The sequence below is a fragment of the Thalia democratica genome, chromosome 7, assembly GCF_965202585.1.
Source record: "Thalia democratica chromosome 7, ktThaDemo2.hap1.1, whole genome shotgun sequence".
Taxonomy (NCBI): Eukaryota; Metazoa; Chordata; class Thaliacea; order Salpida; family Salpidae; genus Thalia; species Thalia democratica.
Genome location: NC_139171.1, coordinates 65056115 through 65078818, shown reverse-complemented (window position 1 = coordinate 65078818; position 22704 = coordinate 65056115). Strand labels below are relative to the sequence as shown.

The 22704-nt window shown below is 25.1% G+C and overlaps 2 protein-coding genes across 2 annotated transcripts; both read right to left on the bottom strand.

Annotated features, from left to right (window-relative positions):
* Window positions 1–3520: 3520 nt before the first annotated feature.
* On the bottom strand, window positions 3521–8021 carry LOC145841718 (testis-specific serine/threonine-protein kinase 3-like). Its single transcript, XM_082949068.1, has 5 exons — window positions 7725–8021; window positions 7338–7515; window positions 7005–7186; window positions 6459–6592; window positions 3521–3665 (listed from the first exon to the last, which is right to left on the bottom strand). Exons 1-5 carry the CDS (start codon window positions 8019–8021, stop codon window positions 3521–3523), a joined length of 936 nt encoding a protein of 311 aa, XP_082805194.1.
* A 2851-nt stretch (window positions 8022–10872) lies between these two features.
* Window positions 10873–14467, bottom strand: LOC145841717 (testis-specific serine/threonine-protein kinase 3-like). The gene is made up of 6 exons (XM_082949067.1): window positions 14462–14467; window positions 13293–13487; window positions 12742–12919; window positions 12124–12305; window positions 11372–11505; window positions 10873–11014 (listed from the first exon to the last, which is right to left on the bottom strand). The coding sequence occupies exons 1-6, from the start codon at window positions 14465–14467 to the stop codon at window positions 10873–10875; spliced, it is 837 nt and encodes a 278-aa protein (XP_082805193.1).
* Window positions 14468–22704: the final 8237 nt, after the last annotated feature.

The window sequence follows — 22704 nt, the reverse complement described above, 5'->3', positions numbered from 1 at the left end:
TAAAAGTTTATATAATATTAGGTTGTACATTGCTTTCTTTTCAAATATTGCTTTAACAGTGTTGAATAAGTGAACTTTAAACAGATCTAAAACATCTGGATAAATATGTTTTCCATTCATACAGATTTATTTAACACGTAAATATCATGTGTGTGGTCTTTTTTGTATAAAACAAATTGTAGATTTATTAAACTTATTTTCGTGACAATTTATTTAGACTACCTTAAAATAAACGTTTTGTTTACCTTCTGGAATAAATAAAACTTTAAGCATCTGCTTAAAAGTATGCTTTATAAAAAACAAGTTTATTTTCAAATTGTTGACTTGTGTGGTCTTTCCTAATATAACAAATTCACCAGTTGCCATTGACTATATCAGTTAGTTGTCAAATTGATACAACACAGTTGTGTGTAGCATGAATGCAGTTTCTGGTGTTAATTTGACAAATGAGCTCAAGATTGACAAAAGATAAGAAAACTGAAATTTGCACAAAAACACTCCAAATTTGCTGTTTGCATTATGTGGAAAATATTATGCGCAAAAATTTTCTGGTTAAAAATAAAATAGTTTTTTGATTGATATTTAAGTGTTTAAAAATAAAAACAACTATTTTTGAACGCATGTACTTTATTGACTTCTATTATGTTTTTAAATATAAATATACATTTCATTTTACTAAATTTAGTACGTTTTAATGTTTTTAAAACTTATGTAGTTTTATAACTAATTTAATCTTTTATTGTGTATCTAGGATTTTTAATAATCGTTTATTAATATTTTGACGTTACTCTTAAATTAAAACACGAACAAAGCTAATATTATTCCAACACATCAAATAAATCATAATTTTTCCAACTGAGCAAACATTACTAATTGTCAGTAAACAAGAGTAGCTCACTGCAATATAGCAAAAGTTGTAGAAAACTTGCAAGTGTATAATGACGCAATTTTTTGAAGACAGCTTCATTTCATGGGTTGACAGACTTTAAAAAAATAATTAATTTACGTAAACTACGGTGTTTTGTAAAACTGTTTTGTTGAAATTAGTTACGATGTGGTTCAGAGTTAAGTAAATTTATTTTTTCACAAAAACAATAATTTAAAAAGTAGAATAACACTTAGTAACTATTAAATATTTTGTTAAGGTACAAACTATAATTGTATAGTTATAGAGCATTAAATTAAACTTTAATAATATACCATACTTTAAACTTGTTGTCATCAAAATCACCAATTAAAAATAGAATGTACTTTTTAAAACAGCTTTAGCTAGAAAACTCTTAAATTCCTAAAAAAAGAGTTTTTGTTTTACTTTTTTTTGATGGTTTCTTAAGTGTTCAAACTCAGTATTTTATAAATAATATTAACTTTTTTTTTAACTATGGAGTAATGATTTTTAAGTTAGCTTATACAATTTGAATTTATAATTACAAAAACAAACTTCAAAGTATTTATATATTCATACCGTAGTTATGATGAAGAAGTAAATTATTTTTGTCAAACACTGTTTTTTAAAAACGCATTACGTGTAGTTTTATGTTTAAAAACTTTACTCCTAAGTTTTTTGATGAATGAATAAAAATTATTTTGCAAGTTGTTTTTGTTTTTTTAGATATTTTACTATAGCTTTCAATGGTTGTAAAGCTAATTCAGCTAAAATAAACTTTAAAGGCTGACCGAAAATAATGTTTTTAAGTAAAATACTCGACTTTAAATAACATTTTATAGTGTTTATGTATGATTCATAAACTTGTATAAACTTCAACAATAACACTTTTATAAAATTGTTTTTACTTAAAATTTATGTTAACTTCTACAAACATAATTTAGTTTTCTTGCCTATATTTATATTTTTAAGGCTACATTTGCTAATACGTTACAAAGTACTTTATGTACTTCTTAGTTATTATTTATACTTGTTTATGGAAGATTTTAGTTACAGTTGTTGCTTATATCTTTTTAATCCCAAAAAACAAGATTCCTAAGTATATTTCAAAAAGCTAGGTACTGAATGATGTGTTTGATTTTAAATAAAATCAAATGTAAACACACTGACCGATCCTAATTAAACAAATAAACAACTTTTTATTTCTTTGCTTATGTCAACAATCAAAACAATTAAAATTTCCCTTTTAACTCCCAGCTGGTTTTATGTAAACAGAAAAAGTTGACTTAATATTGAAGAAAGTTATTTTCAAATGTAATATACACTTTCTTATAAATTACTTTAAACTTTTTTAATTACATAAACTAGTTTTTTTTTTTGTAAAAGTACAAATAGTTCAAAACTGGTGTAACATATTCTTTATCAGTGTCAGGTTAAAATTTTTATAGACTATTAATAAGCAGTGACAGTATTAGTACAGAGGCAGTTTTTCCATATAGATATATTAAAATTCTTATCTGTTCAAAAATGATCGAAACATTAAAAACTTAAAAGCTGTAGCCTAAAAAAGTTTGACACTGCTAATTTTGATATGAAAAATACCTAATTGGTTTATCTTTATAGTTATTGCAGTATTTTTTGTATAACAAAGTTGTGTTTCAGAGATTATGGGCTTTAGAAGGTTGTAACTTTTAATAAATCGAGCAAAATTAAGAATGGTTTTAATAACAATATTTTCACAAACTTGAAACCTTTATATTTACTTATACGCTTGAAAATTCTGATAATAATCATGATCATTATAATAAGAATGTTAGCTTCAAGATCTCCAAAAAATCTTTCAACTCCAAAAAAAAAAGAGCTCTTGCAGATGTAAGTTTGAAAACCAGAAGCTAAAATATTAATGCTTATACAATTGTAATTAATGTTATTTGTTATTTTATATTTATCTATTTATTTATTTACTTATTATTTTATAGCATCTGTTAAAAAACTACTATGTGAAAAACAGCACATGTAGAAGTTTTTAGTAACATTTTTGATTTATAATTGAAAATAAGGAACCAAAGTAGGGAAACACAAAGTTAAAACATTCAAAGTCAATTTTATAAGAAAATAATAATTTTTTCAGAAACATTCTTCAAAATTGCCTTGTGAAAATCGGCGAAGGAACGTGTTTATTTTCAGCCAAATTTTCTCAAAAACGTGTTTTTCGCCGATATTTTTCGTCACCCGACTTTTTCACGGCTCTTATGACGTCACAGCCAGGTGCGCGGCGCCTTTGAACGTTGTGACGTCACAGTACAGCTGCGTACACATTGTGACGAAACGCAGAAGGTTCCCGCGAGTTTGACAAGCGCTCAATGGCGGCTACCAGCGGTTAGTTTTTTTGTTTTGCTCAAAAATTTCGGAATTGACGTGGAAACCAATGACAGAAAAAAAAAGTTTTAAAATATTAAAACTAAAAAAAGTTTAGTTGTTTTGATGATTTTACCTATAAAATAATATTTGTCTTTAGATAGTGCATGACTTCATCAAAGATGAAAAATTACCGACTATAAATTATATGAACTTAAACTTTTGTACGAATAAATTTTATTGCAGTAAACAGCAACAAATCGTTTCAAATAAATTTTATTTCATTTCTTCTTTCTTTGTGTTTTTAACCCAATCATTGTCGAGTATTTCGATCGGCTTTGGCCGTCTCATGCAGTCCCACTGCAAAATGTGTTCTACCAACATCTTCGCGTGGACCGACACGCTCACTGTGCTCGGGTATCTGTTGATAAGTATATATATATATATATATATATATATTAGGAATTACTCGTTTAATCTATTACATATATATATAAATATTAGGAATTACTCGTTTAATCTATTACATATATATATAAATATTAGGAGTTACTCGTTTAATCTATTACATATATATATAAATATTAGGAATTACTCGTTTAATCTATTACATATATATATAAATATTAGGAATTACTCGTTTAATCTATTACATATATATATAAATATTAGGAATTACTCGTTTAATCTATTACATATATATATAAATATTAGGAATTACTCGTTTAATCTATTACATATATATATAAATATTAGGAGTTACTCGTTTAATCTATTACATATATATATAAATATTAGGAATTACTCGTTTAATCTATTACATATATATATAAATATTAGGAGTTACTCGTTTAATCTATTACATATATATATAAATATTAGGAATTACTCGTTTAATCTATTACATATATATATAAATATTAGGAATTACTCGTTTAATCTATTACATATATATATAAATATTAGGAATTACTCGTTTAATCTATTACATATATATATAAATATTAGGAATTACTCGTTTAATCTATTACATATATATATAAATATTAGGAGTTACTCGTTTAATCTATTACATATATATATAAATATTAGGAATTACTCGTTTAATCTATTACATATATATATAAATATTAGGAGTTACTCGTTTAATCTATTACATATATATATAAATATTAGGAATTACTCGTTTAATCTATTACATATATATATAAATATTAGGAATTACTCGTTTAATCTATTACATATATATATAAATATTAGGAATTACTCGTTTAATCTATTACATATATATATAAATATTAGGAATTACTCGTTTAATCTATTACATATATATATAAATATTAGGAATTACTCGTTTAATCTATTACATATATATATAAATATTAGAAATTACTCGTTTAATCTATTACATATATATATATATATATATATTAGGAATTACTCGTTTAATCTATTACAAATACATATAGAGTATAAGGTGATTATTTAAACTAAATCATTTACTACAAGATTATTAACTAGACTACAAAACACTAGTTGGAAATTTTGTTGTTGTAAATGAGTTTGTTAAAACTTTGGTGTTTGTACAATTAAGCTTACATAAGCAAGCTGTTGAAATGTGCCAAAAAAATCAGCTTGAAAAAAACTTAAACCAGTTTAATTTAAAACTCTTTAACTGACTGAATGCAAAATTTTTCATAGCTGATCATTATAATCTTTAACGGAGGTTTTTGATTTTAAGGAAACGAACAAATATTTTGTAGTTGAGGTACAACATTTATTTACTTTAATGGTTTCTTTTGATCGGAGCACAGTCTTCCATAATTTTTATGTAATTTAAACGTAATTAAAACCACATAATTTATTTACTTTAATGGTTTCTTTTGATCGGAGCACAGTCTTCCATAATTTTTATGTAATTTAAACGTAATTAAAACCATTTAATTTATTTACTTTAATGGTTTCTTCTGATCGGAGCACAGTCTTCCGTAATTTTTATGTAATTTAAACGTAATTAAAACCACATAGTTTATTTACTTTAATGGTTTCTTTTGATCGGAGCACAGTCTTCCATAATTTTTATGTAATTTAAACCGTAATTAAAACCACTTAATTTATTTACTTTAATGGTTTCTTCTGATCGGAGCACAGTCTTCCATAATTTTTATGTAATTTAAACGTAATTAAAACCATTTAATTTATTTACTTTAATGGTTTCTTCTGATCGGAGCACAGTCTTCCGTAATTTTTATTTAATTTAAATGTAATTAGGACCACATTATTTATTTACTTTAGTGGTTTCATCTGATCGGAGCACAGTCTTCCATAATTTCTATGTAATTTAAATGTAATTAAAACCACTTAATTTATTTACTTCAGTGGTTTCTTCTGATCGGAGCACAGTCTTCCGTAATTTTTATGTAATTTAAACGTAATTAAAACCACATAGTTTATTTACTTTAATGGTTTCTTTTGATCGGAGCACAGTCTTCCATAATTTTTATGTAATTTAAACGTAATTAAAACCACTTAATTTATTTACTTTAATGGTTTCTTCTGATCGGAGCACAGTCTTCCGTAATTTTTATTTAATTTAAATGTAATTAGGACCACATTATTTATTTACTTTAGTGGTTTCATCTGATCGGAGCACAGTCTTCCATAATTTCTATGTAATTTAAATGTAATTAAAACCACTTAATTTATTTACTTCAGTGGTTTCTTCTGATCGGAGCACAGTCTTCCGTAATTTTTATGTAATTTAAACGTAATTAAAACCACATAGTTTATTTACTTAAATGGTTTCTTTTGATCGGAGCACAGTCTTCCATAATTTTTATGTAATTTAAACGTAATTAAAACCACATAATTTATTTACTTTAATGGTTTCTTCTGATCGGAGCACAGTCTTCCGTAATTTTTATGTAATTTAAACGTAATTAAAACCACATAGTTTATTTACTTTAATGGTTTCTTTTGATCGGAGCACAGTCTTCCATAATTTTTATGTAATTTAAACGTAATTAAAACCACTTAATTTATTTACTTTAATGGTTTCTTCTGATCGGAGCACAGTCTTCCACACTTTTTATGTAAATTAAATGTAATTAGAAAAATATAATTTATTTACTTTAGTGGCTTCTTCTGATCGGAGCACAGTCTTCCTTAATTTTAATGTAATTTAAATGTAATTAGAATCATATAATTTATTTACTTCAGTGGCTTCTTCTGATCGGAGCACAATCTTCCATAGCTCTCGTCCCTGAAAGGCATCAGCGCGTTCAGCATTATGAACAGAATCACCCCGATGCTCCAAACATCCGATCTCGTTCCCTGGTAGGGAGTTCCCTGTGATGAAAAATTATGACGTCATAGTGTAATTATAGTGTTAGGCGTACCCTGTTACGACACAAACAATTGTGACGTCATAATGTGAGTTAAAACCGTGGTCAGATGCAAATACGGTTGTTGTTTTGCAGTTCGTAAAACTCTCAAAAATAGTTTTTTTGACAAAAAAACTTTCGAGACTTTTTATTTCTAGAAAATAACCACATTACTAACTACAAATTTTCAAACAACAATTTTAAATAGAGTACTTACAGTTTATAAGGTTAAACTTTTATCAAGAGTACCGTAATAAAGCGAGACTGAACAAAACAGGTCAGCAACAGACACATTTCTTATGGACAACTTAAAAAAGAATTTTAAAAATTGCATTTTATTATAAAAATTTAACAATTAAAAGCAAGTTAACACAAACTTCTAATATTTCAGGAGCCGCATAAGCCATACTGCCACAATAAGTTTTGCTCAAATCTTTAGAAGACATTCTCCTTGCAAACCCGAAATCTGCAATCTTCGCCGTGTTGTTCTGATTCAACAAAATATTTTCGCATTTCAGGTCTCTGTGGACCACTTGCCTTGAGTGCAGGTAGTTGAGACCTTTAAAGTAAAAAATAAAACCAAAAAATAAGATATAAACTAAGTGCTTTAGTAACTTTTTTAGTTTTGTTTACTTGTCTACTTCTTTGTTATATGTTTAAATTAGTATTTTTTTAAATTTTTGTTTATTTTTTTTCGCTTTAATTCTAACCTTGAACAATTTCTTTGAACATCGGGGCGCAAACAAATTCAGGTAAAGCCCCTCTGGTTCTAACAAATTGCAACAAGTCCCCATGCGATGCATATTCTAATGATAAATACGTTTTCTTGTCTCCGTTGAATATTTCCAATGTTTTTATCACATTTTCGTGGTCTAGTATTTTCACAACCTAAATACTTTTGTTGTAAATTACACTTTTTTAATAATAGTTTAAACAAAACAAGCTTCTTCGGAAGGAATTTGCCCCTAAACTCTTTCAAAAAATTGATAATGTTTCAAATAAAAAATACAAAAAAAAAACCCAGCTCCCTAGAAAAAAATTTTTCTTTGAAATTCTTGGGCAAGTTAGTAATGTTACAATAAAACAAATAAAACTACCTCCAGCTCCCTGGGAAGGAACTTGTCTTTGAAGTCCTTGGGAACGTTGATCATGTTGATGATCTTGAGAGCGACCTGCTTCAGGCTCTGCGTTCCCGGCTTCCTCCACATTGCGCTCTTCACCGTGGCGTAGCTCCCACTTCCCAGCTTGCTCCCGATCGTGTACCCCCGCTTCTTCAGGAACGAGTCTTCCGCCTGGTTCAGTTCAAAATTGAATATTTTAACCGGGCAGTTGAAGTCGTTGCTGCTCTGCGAGCTTTTCACCTTGGCTCTTGTGAGTTCCAGTTTATTTGGCATTTTTGGACAAAAGAGAAAAGTTTGGGCAGTTACAAGCAAGGAACAAATTTTTAATATTTAATTTTTTTATTTTAGCGTAAAATTATTAAAACCTTGAAAAAACAGGAGTAGATTTGTTGTTTGTGCCAGAATCAACGGAACTTTGCACAGAGATTTGGTTACACAGACTATTTCAACATAAAGTTGCTATAAACTTAAAAAAAGTTAAAAAAATTGGACACAAATAATTTAGCATTAAATCAATTTAGATCAATTTGCATATCGATTTGAATATGATTGTTTGTTTAACAGTTTATCTACAGTTTATTATTTATAAACAGTTAGTTTATGTACAACTCGTTTTCAACAAGGTAAATAAAATTCATAAGATTAATACCTGCATTTCAGAAACTTTTGGTTTGTGAGAGATCCACATTTAAAATAAACATTTAAAACAATAACAGTTTACACTGACTAGCTTTGAGAAAGAAAAATTGAAAAAAAATCTGGATTTTACTGTTTCTATGACGTACTCCTAATACAAATTTTTAGATGAAAATTCAACCTTGGAAAAAGGTTGTATAAATGGACACATTTCTGTAAATAATTATTGAACAGTATGACTATTTTGGTAAACTGATCTAATTTATAAGTTTCGTAGCTATAAACTGCATTAGTTCTTTTTAAGTAAAACTATAAGTCAATTAAAAGCCAATAAACATTAAACTTTTAAGAAAGTGTATCAGATTTTAAGAAAATACTAATGCTATATTTCAACTGTTGGTACTTTGGGTTGTTTTTAATTAAGGCTAAGCTTAACGAAAGTAAAAAAAAAGAAGTGTATAGAAAGAAAATTACGCTTAAATAACCATTTCAAGAGTTTTAATGAACTTTTAAGTTACCTAAAAATATGTAAATTTTTTTATTAGCCTAGATTTCTAGCTTTAAAAAAAGTTAAGTTTTAAACAAACCTGTATTTCTGTTAACATTAATTCTGTTAGCATTAATTCAGTATATTCTATTTTCAATTTTAAGTCCAAGCTCTACCAAACATGAAGTAAACCCAGAAAATTCTACCCATAGCGACTAAATTTGTGATATTCAAATTTATTCAAGTTTTGTATATAGTATATAATTGGTATATCGAAGTACATTAGCATATTTTATGTCATAAACATACTTTTAAAACTTTAAAACGAAAATGAAAATAATTTAGATTATTTAACATATCAAGCATAACTGATATTTTTATAACTTTTACTGTAAGCCTAATCATAACATTTAAGTTAAATATATATTAAAGCGAAGTTTTATTTTACTAAAAGTTGGTATATATAAGCATATTAGCATGTTTTTTGCAATAAAAAATTTTTAAAAACACAAAAATTAAAAGAGCTTTAATTATTAGATTTAACGAACAATTTGATAATTTTATAACTCTGATCTAAGTTAAAAAGTATAGTCAAGACGTAAATGAATTGCCAAATAAATTTACTTGAATTGTAATTAAAAATCCTTAAAATTCTCTACAAGTAACTACTATTATCCTAATAGTCTAGTTTTAACATCTAAATTAAAAATGGTTTAATTTATTGCAGTTTTTTATCACTGAATGATTGATAGATAGAAAAGTACTAGCAAATTTTGTGTTATAAGCGTTTTTTTAAAAGTTAAACGTCAAACGTAGATAGTAAAAGCTCATGTTAGTTATTAATAGATCAACTAGATAAGGTCAATTTGATCTTAATATTAAGGTTTTCAAACAAGGAACAAAGTTATAAACGAAAAAAATTTTTAACAAATAGAATAAAACAGAAAAGTGTAAAACTACTTGTGAATAAAGATACTTAAAATTACTAACAACTACTTTCTTTCCATACTCAATTTGATTTTTTTGTAGTGTTAAATTCATTTTGTAATATAAAAAGTTAGAAATTTCAGTATAAAATGTCATTATGTTGAAAATAAGTTACGTAGTATATATAATTCATTTTAAAGTTTTAAATCTTGCCATATCTAATGTTTATTTTCTTAGCTTTCTTTTTAGTACAAATCCTGTGGGCCACTGACTCTAATATAATATGTACAAAATGTCTAAAGTTTGATAGTATTTAAAAAAAAGGAATAGATAGACTAGAAATAAAAACTAGTTTTTTGCGAAATTCTTAAAAGTTAACTTGGCTTGGTTATTTAATCTTTCAAAATTTGTTTTTACATAACAACTGTGAAAAAAACTCAAACAAGAGTACAATAATAAGGTCTTGCAAAGTTAGCCAAGAAAATTTAGCATTAAAACATTTTTTTTTGTTTTTCAAATACGCTTGTCGACATTAAGCTTTTTTCCGCTAATTTAAAGGATTTACACATGAACAAATTTAATAAGTGTTAAAAGTGAAAGCTATACTGTATAAAATTAAACTATCTGTCTTAATGTTTAGCAAGGTTTCACTTAAAATTTTTCTCAAAAAAAAACGATGATTTAGTAAAGTTTTTTTTTAAATTATGAAAAAAGTTCCTATACCTCAAATCTTAGTCACTTGAAATAAAAACTTTACTATTTTTAAGTACTAACTAATCTAGTTAGATATGCTTGAAATGTTAGTTAACAAAATAAACGTCAAAAGTGGAAAACATATCTTTATTTTGAACATCTTTTATAATATCAAAGGTATTAATGTCCTTTTGTTAGTTTGTTTAAATCTCTTTATCCAATCATACTTTAGGTTTAAGTGCTTAGATTCCACTGTTTGTAGCATAAACTGTAAAAATAAAAGTTTAAAATACTAAAAAATAGTTCTGGGTTAATTTAACACAAATACTATAATAAACACGGATTTGCTAATAACTCTTAGTTTTGTTCAAAAATACTTATTTATTTCTTTATTTGTTTACAACTTTGTATCCAGTTGTCTTCCAGTATTTCGTTGGCTCTAGGTCGCAGCATGCAGTCCCACTTGAGCAGTTCGTCCAACAACAATTTCCCCTGTATTGAAACTTTTGACGTTTGCGGGTATCTAAAATTTGTTTTAAAGTTGTGGTATAATATACTTTGTTTATTTAAATTTTGTAAAGAAACTTTTTTTTCAATAAAAATTTTAATTTCTTACAATTAACAATTTAAAATTATATCGATATAAAATAAACTTAGTATCTACAAACGGTAAAAAAATTGTTGTAAATTTATTAAAACTTGTCTGAATTTTGACCTCAAGTATAACTTTTTCGAAACATGTGTTAAAACTAAAACAAACCAAATTTATTTTTGATAGTTTTGTTTCACAGAATACTATTTAATTACATTAAGTTAAAAACACTCGACAAAAAAGTCTAAAATGCCAAGAACTATTTAAAAATAAGTCTTCTTTAATAACCTGAGGGGTTTCTTCTGATCGGAGCACAATCTTGAGTAACTTTCATCCCTAAAAGGCATCAACGCGTTCAACATTATGTAGAGGATCACTCCAACGCTCCATATATCAGCTCTTGTTCCCTGGTAAGGCCTACCCTGTGACGTATTAAAAGTAGTGTGACGTAATAATTCAGTTTGACGTAATGGTGTTAGTATGTGAAGTTCGTAAACAGTTAAAAAACTAGCTAAAGTTTAAACTAAATATTAAAAAAATTTAATTTGAAAGGTCTTAATTTATACCAGGTCCTTTGGAAATATTCATTTAGCATTTATCTTTTAGGTTCAACAAACCAGATACAAGTTTTAGTAGAAATAGTAATAATGGTGTTAGTATGTGAAGCTCATGTATTAATGAAAAACTAGCTGTTTAAGCTAAATAGCTTGACGTAATAACCGTTATGTGACGTAATAATTTAATTTGACCTAATAAGGTTAATGCATGAAATACATGAACAAATAAAAAACTAGCAAATGGTTATACTAAGTATTTAAAAAAATTCAATTATGAAAATCATATACAAAAGTTAGTAGAGATAGTAATAATGTTCTATGAAAATAAAAAATAGATTTAAAGATAACTTTTAATTCATGTTTAGGTTTTTATTGTTGGTTGTTACTCAAATTAAACTGTTGATACATCATAGAAACTTTTAGTAAAATATATTTTTGTAAACTAAAACTACACACATGTTTGTTTGTGTATTTTTGAACTACCTCTAATATTTCAGGAGCTGCGTAAGCCATACTGCCGCAATAAGTTTTACTCAAATCTTTGGAAGTCATTTTTCTTGCAAATCCGAAATCCGCTATTTTCACCGTGTTGTTGCCATTTAATAAAATGTTTTCACATTTAAGGTCTCTGTGGACTACTTGTTTAGAGTGTAGGTAATTAAGACCTGTAAAATTTGTATATTTTAAATAATTATTTAAAAATTTAAATTTTATCGTTTGTTATTAAAAGCTCCTAGCTTAACAAGTTCACTGGAATGTATAATAAAAATAATTAATAACTATTATACTTAAAATATAATTATTAAACGGTTGGTGATAAAAAATTTTGTTTCAAGGTGTATATATCATTACACTAACATAATACAAACTACAACTATATTAATCAATAGTTTTTAACTATAAGTCAACATAATATTTGATCTGTATTCTTTCTGTTTAGATGCATTTAAAACTGTAAAAGAAATTTATGAAAATTTTGCATTACAACAGTTTCATTTCCTTTTTATTTCTGTGTTTAATTAGAACAAAAAATATATATTATTGTTTCAAAAACTTGATTAATTTTGTATTTACTTATATTTTATAAAGTTAGTGTTATACCTTCAGCAATTTCCTTGAAAATCGGGGCACAAACTGATTCAGGTAAAGCCCCTCTGGTTCTAACAAATTGCAACAAGTCCCCATGCGATGCATACTCTAATGATAAATACGTTTTCTTGTCTCCGTTGAATATTTCTAATGTTTTTATCACATTTTCGTGGTCTAAAACTTTTACAACCTGTGAATATTAAACAACATTACAAAGCTATTTGAAGCTACAGGTTATTTAGATATTAAAAATGATGCACAGATTCCAATTTGAAACTATTGCTTTGTTTTTTATAAAAAAAAGTTGTCTTTTTTTTCCTAAAACGTTGTTAAAACAAGTTTTCTCTTAAACACCTCTGTTACTAATTTTTAAACGACTAAAAACGTTATCTAAATATATATAAAACACAATTTAGTTCCCTAAGCAAGAACTTGTTTCTACTTTTGTGTTAAAAAACTTAATTTTGCTTCTAAATACTTCCTCAAAACAGCTAACCTCCAAAACACCCCCAACATTAAAACTAAGATGACTTTAAACTTATTAACTAAATGAAAACTGATACCTGCAGCTCTCTGGGAAGGAACTTGTCTTTGAAATCCTTTGCCACGTTCATCATGTTGATGATCTTGAGAGCCACCTGCTTCGGTGACTGACTTCCGGGTTTCTTCCACACTGCCGACTTCACCGTGGCGTAGCTTCCCGATCCCAGCTTGTTACCTAGCGTGTAACCCCTCTGCTTCAAAAACGTGTCCTCCGACTGTCAGTTCAAGTGTTTTTGTTTTAACAGGGTAATTTTGTTTAGTTTTTGTTACTTTTGGTGTTAGCCCTTCTGCTTTAAAAGGATGTCTATAGTCAACTAATTAGCTTGCTTTAAGAGAAGTTTTGTATACAAACTTAAAAAAATGTTTGACAAATAGCTTTACTACTGAGTTTTTATGTGAACTGTCCTGCTAAAAAGAGTCATCTTGATTAAAATGTTCTTTTCTACAGTCACTAATACGATATTTAAGCTTCAAAAACAAATATGGTGATAAAACTTGAAAATCTCATTGGTACAAAAGTACGTTCAGTCTAAAATACTTGTTTTAACATTTTTGTAGAAATAGTTTTCTTATTAGTTTTAAGCATTTAGTGTATTGATGTACAGCTTTTATATTTAAAAACGTTTTCTTAACCTAAAACTGTTACAATTTAGAACTAAGAATGCCATTCCTTTTAATTAGCTTAACCAACAAAACTTAAGCTATGATAGTAAAAACCGACACAGAACAAGCATTTATTCATGCATTTAGCTCAAAAGAATGTCTTTAGTCAGTAAACTTATTTTTTTAAGTTTTAATTCACTTTTGTTGACAATATTTATCATATTATTATTATTATTATTATTATTATTGGAGTTTATTGTGCGATTTATATGTTTATAAAAACTTGATTTGTTTAAGTTCCTGTTTGATTAATATCATTTGTATTTAATGGCATAACATGCTTAAAAATAGAGGTGATATAGAATCCATAGTTGAAGGGAGGCGCTATATTTTGACTCATAAACTTCTGTTCTTTAACTTCAAGATTTCGCTATTAAAAGCTTACACTAAACTAGTAAACAACTTATTTAAAAACACACAAATATGATAATAAATTACATACTTACAATTATTTCTGTAATTTATAGAGCAGCTATCATTTACTAATGTAGAAAGTTCAATATCTAGAAAAATAAACGAGTCTTACCTGCATTTTCGTAAAATTTTTCCCGGAAAAGTTCAACATAAAGACGACAAACTGTTTTCAAAACAGATAAATTTCACTACAAAACAACAAAATGCTTAAAGAAAATAATGATGAATTATAATGTTATCAATTATTGCCTATGAACAGAATAAATTAGAATTAATTAGAATTGCAACACGTGTCGTAATATGTGGACAGAATTATTTGAATTTTTAGAAGAAGTTGTAAAAATTTCAAGTTTTGTAATATGTGCTTGGAATTCATTTAAATTTATTTAAATAAAAAAGACAATAAGATGTTTCGAATTGATATGAAAAGTATTGCAACACTAGTAATTAATTGTTATCGCAATATATGAGAAAAATTAATATTTTTTTAATAAACTATAAAAATCTTATTGAGTATTGTTTAACTGTTATTCTATTTCATCATTTATACGCATTAGTAAAAATTTATTATTAATAGCTTGAATATTTACAAAAGTATAACATTACAAAACAATTTTAAGTGTTATATACATCTAGTTTAATTTGTACTTGAGCATAAACATTGTTGCGACATTAATTGGTAACTCGCTTCCTATATAATTAAAAAAAAAAACTGTTTTAATTGTTTAATATTTAAGAAAATCAGCTATATGGTTAAGTAATTATAAGTATTCCAACATTAACGCACAATTTTAACTTTTTAAAAGTTTTATTTACCTTAATGTGTTAATTGAAATAAACTCTCAGTTTATTTGTTTAATTAGTTGCAACAATTTGTTATTAATAACTTAAATTAAAAAAAAGTTAGTTTGAATAATTTATCATAAAATAACGTCTATTTCCTTTAAATTTATAAAAAATATTGCAACATATCATGCATAATTTTATCAACTTAAACTTAATTATATAAATTAAAACATTTATTACAAAATTTAGATATGCTTGTTTGTAAAACCAGTATACTCTATAAACATCAATGTTTATGAACAAATTAAAAAATACGACTTATATACTTTGTTATCTCATCTAACAAAAATACAAATTTTATGAAATATTACAAAGCGAATTGAAAGTCTGGCTTTTTGAAAAGACTCATGATTAGTAAAATCGTCAAATATTTAGTTTTGTACGAACAAATTTGATAATTAGCTTAAAGAAACTCGATAAAAGAAAATTGAAAAACAGAAATTTAATCAATCTGTTTTTTTAGCAACCAACAGTTTTTAGTTGATTAAAAGTTACAGCAAACAAATTTTGAAAGAGCTCTGAATAATTAAATTTCAATAACACAAAAATACTAGTTTAACTATAAGTAAACAAGTAAACATTTGTTATTAACAACTCAATCAACTTATTTTTTAGAATATAGCTAAACTTTATAAAAATAAATTTACTTACATAGACTTTAAAACTTACATATAGTTTAATGTTTAAACAGTAAGTTACACAATGAACTGTTTATGAAACTATATCTTTTAGACTAGAAAGTGCTGTTATATTTTCTATTAGATAATAAAAAAATTATTCATCTAGTTTCAAGTGTGTTTGTTTAAAAAACAAACAAAAGAGAAATAACTATTTTTTTCGACAAAAATGTAAATGGTATCTCATTAGTCATAGAGAACTTTATGAAAGTATCTTTAAACTTTTGAAATTTTAGTTTAACATTTAGACTAACTTTAAAGTTTTCATTTTTTTTTTAATTACACCAATGTAGAAAAAAGATGATACTTTCAAATTGTTTTATGAAACATTGATTGAAGTGCTCACAACAGAGCTAAAAGAAAACAGAAGTAAGAAAATGTGTCGTATAAAGATTTAATATTAACTACTTAAGTTTGTGAAACAATTTTCAGTTATATTTTATAGAAATGCTACAATTTACTTTGTTAAAATGTTATAATGAAAGTCTTATAAGCTGTACTTAGCTTGAGTTTGTGAAAAACTTACATACTAATAAAGTACTACTTTAGATTCTTTAGTTTAAATTAACAACTTTGAAGTACTTTGAATTCACTAATAACTCAATTTTCAAATATATAATTAGTTTGAATTTTTGTCGTAATCCAAATTTAGTTTACTGACTTTAGACTAAACTTCTAGGTTTTACTTAAATATCTAATTTTAGCTTTATAATTTAGATTTAAATAAGTATAAAAGTTTTTGTTAGTTTTAGCCAACTCTTATGTAACATATAAACAGTTAACAGCTAAAATAAATATTCAAAACTTAACAACTTGGTATAAACACTTATATACAGAAAACTAATCTTATTATAATTTGAATGTTTATATTTGTAAACAATATATCAAAGTTTTTGTTGAACTAACAAAAATTTACAATAAAAAATAGTTTAAGAAATGTTATAACTTGTTTTGCTAGTATTTTTACTACACACTTGTAAAAATTTTTGTGCACACTACTGTGCACAAATGAACACTTTGATAAACACATTAGCTCAAGTAAGTAGCATTTTTTAAATATAGAAAGTTTATTGGTTACAACTTAATGATCAAATTCATTTTAATCATTTTTAGTAGGTTTCAATTTTTTTTAATAAGCATTTAAAACATAATTTTTAAACAAACAAAAGTGTGTAATTATATTTTTTGAAATAATTGTACAAGTTAAGTAAGTGAATACATCTAGTAATAAATTTATCAAGGTTTACGCTAATCTGCTCTATTAAAGCTTATTTTAATTTAATTAAATAAACATGGTTTTTATCATGAGAATTTTTTTAGACATCATCCGTAAATTAACTTTATAGTAAGCTTTAGAGTACACTTAGATTTAACAACAATTCCTTTTTAATTGTCTAAATATTTGAGAATGTTATAGTATTTATTTAAACTATAACTTTATCAAAACTGCTGAGAAAATTTAAGTAAGCTAAAACTAAGTAAAATAAGAAGTACTTAAATAGTTTTAAAATACGTTCATAAACGATAAAGTTATAAAAATCAAAACCTAAAATTAAACTTTTTTGATAAAGACTTTAATTTAGGAATTATACAAAACAATATTTTCATTAAACAAAAACAAAAGCTATCAGATATACTGTGAACATTACAGTGTGAAATGAAGTATACTGTTAATATTAAATTTTATAAATAGAAAGATTTGTTTTATACTTTTTAAAATATACAAAACAATATTTTCATTAAACAAAAATAAAAGCTATCAGATATACTGTGAACATTACAGTGTGAAATGAAGTATACTGTTAATATTAAATTTTATAAATCGAAAGATTTGTTTTATACTTTTTAAAATATACAAAACAATATTTTCATTAAACAAAAATAAAAGCTATCAGATATACTGTGAACATTACAGTGTGAAATGAAGTATACTGTTAATATTAAATTTTATAAATAGAAAGATTTGTTTTATACTTTTTAAAATATACAAAACAATATTTTCATTAAACAAAAATAAAAGCTATCAGATATACTGTGAACATTACAGTGTGAAATGAAGTATACTGTTGATATTAAATTTTAAAAATCGAAAGACTTGTTTTATACTTTTTGAATTAAACAAAACAATATTTTCATTAAACAAAAATAAAAGCTATCAAATACACTGTGAACATTACAGTGTGAAATGAAGTATACTATTAATATTAAACTTTATAAATGGAAAGATTTGTTTTATATTTTTCAAAAGGTTACTAGATACTAATTTCAATTGAAAGTATCATGTTTATTAGTTTAGTTGTAAAACAAACCTTTTTTAGTAAAAACTAAGCATGTGTTTCTAAATAGTAATAAGTAGTCAAATTTATGTGAACTGTATATATTAATTTAAAACTTTGAGTATAGTGTTTATAAACTCTATACTGTGTTATTTAACACTAAAAGGTATTGAAAAAAACTTTAAAACAATGGGAATAGAACTAAAACATATTTTAAAAACTAATTTAAATAACATTACAATTGTAATATGTTATTGTAATATCGGTGGTGTGCGACTCGATAACCGAAAGGTTCTTTGTGCACCAGGTCCTAGGGCTAAATATTTTGAGCGTGTTTTTGTCGTTCAATAAACTATTATAAATTTTTATGATAAAACGAACATAAGGGTGTAAAAATGCTGAAATCAGTGATAACTCTAATGTTACATATTTTAATTTATTTTAGACTAGTTATTACTAACTAACGGTTATTTTTTTTATAAAACATTGGAAAAAAAAGTCTATTATCTGAACAGTTTTTCAATTACGTTGATAAATAAAGAGGTACTTAAATAGTTTTAAAATACGTTCATAAAGGATAAAATTATATAAACTAAAACCTAAACTTAAATATTTTTGATAAAGACTTTAATTTTATATTTTTTACAAAACAACATTTTCATTAAACAAAAACAAAAGCTATCAAATATACTGTGAACTTTACAGTGTGAGGTATACTGTTAATATTAAACTTTGAAAATCGGAAGATACATTTATATTTTTTAAAAGGTTACTAGAGACTAGTTTTAACTTAAAGTATCATATTTATTAGTTTAGTTGTAAACAAATCATTTCTAGTATAAACTAAGCATGTGTTGCTAAATAGTAAAAAATAATTAAGTGCATTTGAAATGTTTATTTCAAATTAACACTTTAAGTATAGTAATAATAAACTCTATACTGTGTTATTTAACACTAAAAGGTATTGGAAGAAATTTAAAACAATGGGTATAAACTAATATATGTTTAAAAAAATTTTTTACATTACAATTGTTACATTGAAGAAACATTTTTGTTATATAGATAAATTTTTGTTACTAACTCTAAAAAACTAAACAAGAAAAAAGTATTTTTAATTTTAGCTAAAAGTAAGCAAGAACAGTTGCTTAAGTTATGGAAAGATGCTAAATTATTTTAAGTTTTATGAAAAAACGAACATAAAGGCGTGAAAATTCCGAATTCCGTGTGATACCTCTAAGCTCTAACTTTATATATTTTAATTCATTTTGGACTTATTATTACTAACTATTCGTTATTTTTTAAAGTACGTTATAAAAAAAATTATTAAATGAACAGTTTTTCAACTACGTTTTTAAAAAATTTAATAGTTTTTTGTTGTTTTTTATAATGGAGTTTCATTTTTATAGTTACTTCATTTTAGCTTAATAATTCAAGAGAAAAGTTTTCAAATTATAGATTAAGTAAATTTTTTAAACATTTTATTTGCTAAAATTTTCTTTGATATTTATAAACTTTATTTAATCAGTGAACGAATTTAATTTAGATTTAGCTAAAAAAATTAGTTTTGAAAGTAACTACCATTTAAAATTTTCATTACTTAAAAAAAATAATAAATCAACATTTAATTTTTCTTTGTGTTTTCGATGAGAAGTAACATATTCTATTATTATTATTAATGTTTGTTAAGTGAACACAATAGTAATTCTTTAAAAGAAATAGTATACTTCACATTGTATATAACAGGGATTCTTAAAATTTTTTTTTATGTTTGACCCCTTTTTGGACGCTAATTACTAAATTTACCCCTAATCTACAAAAAAGTGTTTAATTTAGAGGAAAAAAAAAACATATTTTTTAAACTCTAAGCTTATTAAATATAAAAATTCGTAAAATTTAAAGAGTTTATTTAACTAGTAAAAAATGCATCTAAATAGTAACTTATATATCAAAAAGCGATATATAAACATTAATTTACATAGCTTTTAATTAAGAAAATTTATCATCTAAAACTAGGGAATTTATCCCAGGTTAAATATTGCTGGTATACAAAGACCTTTCGGTCTTCGACCTACATACCAAATTTAATTAAAGTTTAAATTATTTCTAATTGTTAATTAAAAAAAAATTACCGTTTTTATCATAGAAACTAACAATTTTTTTTTTTAGCTTAGTTTGAAAATTATATAGGCAACAAAAAACGTTTTCAAAAGTTTAGATTCTAATTATAGTTTTAAAATTCAATCTAAGGTTGAAAAACTAAAACAAAATAAACGTACTTTGATTAAAAAAGTAATAAGCATAGTGATAAACGTTTAAAATAAATTTTACATAAATCATTTTAAACTTTGCTGTCAAAATCTGTCCCTGCCTTGGCTTTAAATATATTGATTCAATATGTCTTTGCTTCTCTGAAGCTTCGTTGTAACCTTGACGTCACAAACAAAAATAAAATTTTGAGCCAATTAAATTTCTTCAAATTGTTGTTGATATCAACATGCAAGCTAATTTAATGTGTGCCTGAAAATCATTGGAATTCAGTTCAAATACATGGCATTTCTTAGATTATTTTCTATTGTATAAGTTTTTACTTAAATAATAACTTGAAAGCAAAACAAAAAAATTAAGATGCGTTTTGTTTAATTGTTTATCAGTAGTTAATAAATTTTAAGTGAATATTCTATTATTAAAATTTTTTTTCTACTGATTAAAAAAAGTACTTCAACATCAAAAATACCAAAACTTACTCAAGATAAAAGAATATTGTCTGGTAAAAAAAAAATTAACAAAAAGAACATAATATTTATCACATAAACTATTTATGTTTAGTTTTTGCAGATTAGCTTACTTAGTTATTCTTATAATGTTTACATGGCTGCCACATATCTAAGATAACTCATGCTAGTTTGAAATTTTAGAAAAACTCAGACAAGTTTTATTTTTTTTGAGAAACTCACACAGATTCAGGCTTGTTAAAATATTGTTTTTTAAAACTCAGGATCATTTGGATTTTTTTCTAAATCATAGGCTGGTTTTTGTGAATAAAAATTTAATATAACTATTTTAAAATTGTATTTTTAAAATCTTTTTGTTATTGCTTTAGTATTTTCATAAATTTTGCCTCCATCAATATGTTTTTAAATTTTTTTTGACTCAAACAACTTTTTTTTTCCATTTTTTAAATACTCTTGTGACTCAGATATTTTTTTCTCCATAGAATGGCATTTTCCATTCAAGTATGCTAATAGACTACAAAAATTTTTTTGTGGTAGTTGTCAATGTTCCAAAATAGGGCATTATGTTTGTTTCACTACCAATTAAAAGTTAAGTACACTGCTTATATTTCTGTTATTAAGTAAATACTCCAAGGTCTTTCCATTTTCTTGTGTTAGATATTTAGACTTAACATTTTATAAATAATAAACAGAAACAGCTTCTGGAACTCAACAAGTTTATAATTATGAAACATTTAAAGTAAATTTATTTGCTAATAGAGATCCTAGTGAAACAAGTTCACTGGAATGTATAATCTTAACAAATTTACATATTACTCTTTCTCTACTAACTAACACATGTTTCTGTGTGTTAACAAGTTAACACACTTAAACGGAGCTATGAAAGTTAAAGGAATGCTCTCAACTATCTATTCAACTTTCATAGCTTGGTTGAAGTGTATTAACTTGTTGACACACAGAAACAAGTTTATTTTATCTTTTTAGTTGAAAAACATCAGTTCTTCTAATGTTCTAAATATCTTCTTCAATGATTAGTGTTTTGCAAAAGTTTAGCAAATTAGTAACAGAACTGATTTGAAATTTCCTCTAAGCCCATATGTAGGGGTAAAGCAAGATGATCACATTTTACAGATTTTTAACTTAGCTTTATACTTATTGATGTAACTAAAATTATTAGAAAAATTAAGGATATAAAAGCAGAGAGTTCAATATAATTTTTATGCAAGGGTTAACTTTAAAAACAAAAATACTAATTTATTCAATATCTACCTTTTAAAGATTAAGAAAAATTCTCAATAATTTTCAGTCAATATTGTTCCTAACAACTTATCATGCATTCAACTGTTAGTTTATTAACAGTAATGGCTTACATCTTACATTAATAATAAATCTATCAAAGTAGTGTAGACTAACATTCAAAAAAGCTTTTAACTCATTGCCACATCAAAGACTAGGGCCATAGTAGGGGAAAGGAAAATAATAAACAATAGTATTGTAGCATTTTTTGGTATATAGTAATAATATTTATTTCTTTAAAAAAAAGTAGAAAATTGATTTTTTTGATCATGAAAGTCTTAAATAAAAAAATAATGCTACAATATCATTTTTTCTATAAATGCAAGGGCTATTTTCTTAAAATATTGGCTAAATTGATTTTGAAAATGAACTAGAAGATAAATATTTAGTAATTTTTTTAAAATTCTGAAAAGTAGACAATTAAAAATTTCTCTTTTATACATTAGTATTTGAAATTTTACACAACTAACTGTAATTCAAAAATAAATTTAAAATATTTCATTATGTGAAAAGTATCTTATAGTATAT

Coding starts and splice junctions, on each gene's coding strand:
- LOC145841718 (XM_082949068.1), bottom strand. CDS start 8,021: ATGCCAAATAAACTGGAACTCACAAGAGCCAAGGTGAAAAGCTCGCAG. Junction 7,516..7,724: donor TCCTTCCCAGGGAGCTGGAG/GTAGTTTTATTT, acceptor AAAAGTATTTAG/GTTGTGAAAATACTAGACCA. Junction 3,666..6,458: donor GATCAGAAGAAGCCACTGAA/GTAAATAAATTA, acceptor ACTTATCAACAG/ATACCCGAGCACAGTGAGCG.
- LOC145841717 (XM_082949067.1), bottom strand. Junction 11,506..12,123: donor CAGCTCCTGAAATATTAGAG/GTAGTTCAAAAA, acceptor AATACGTCACAG/GGTAGGCCTTACCAGGGAAC. Junction 11,015..11,371: donor GATCAGAAGAAACCCCTCAG/GTTATTAAAGAA, acceptor AACAAATTTTAG/ATACCCGCAAACGTCAAAAG.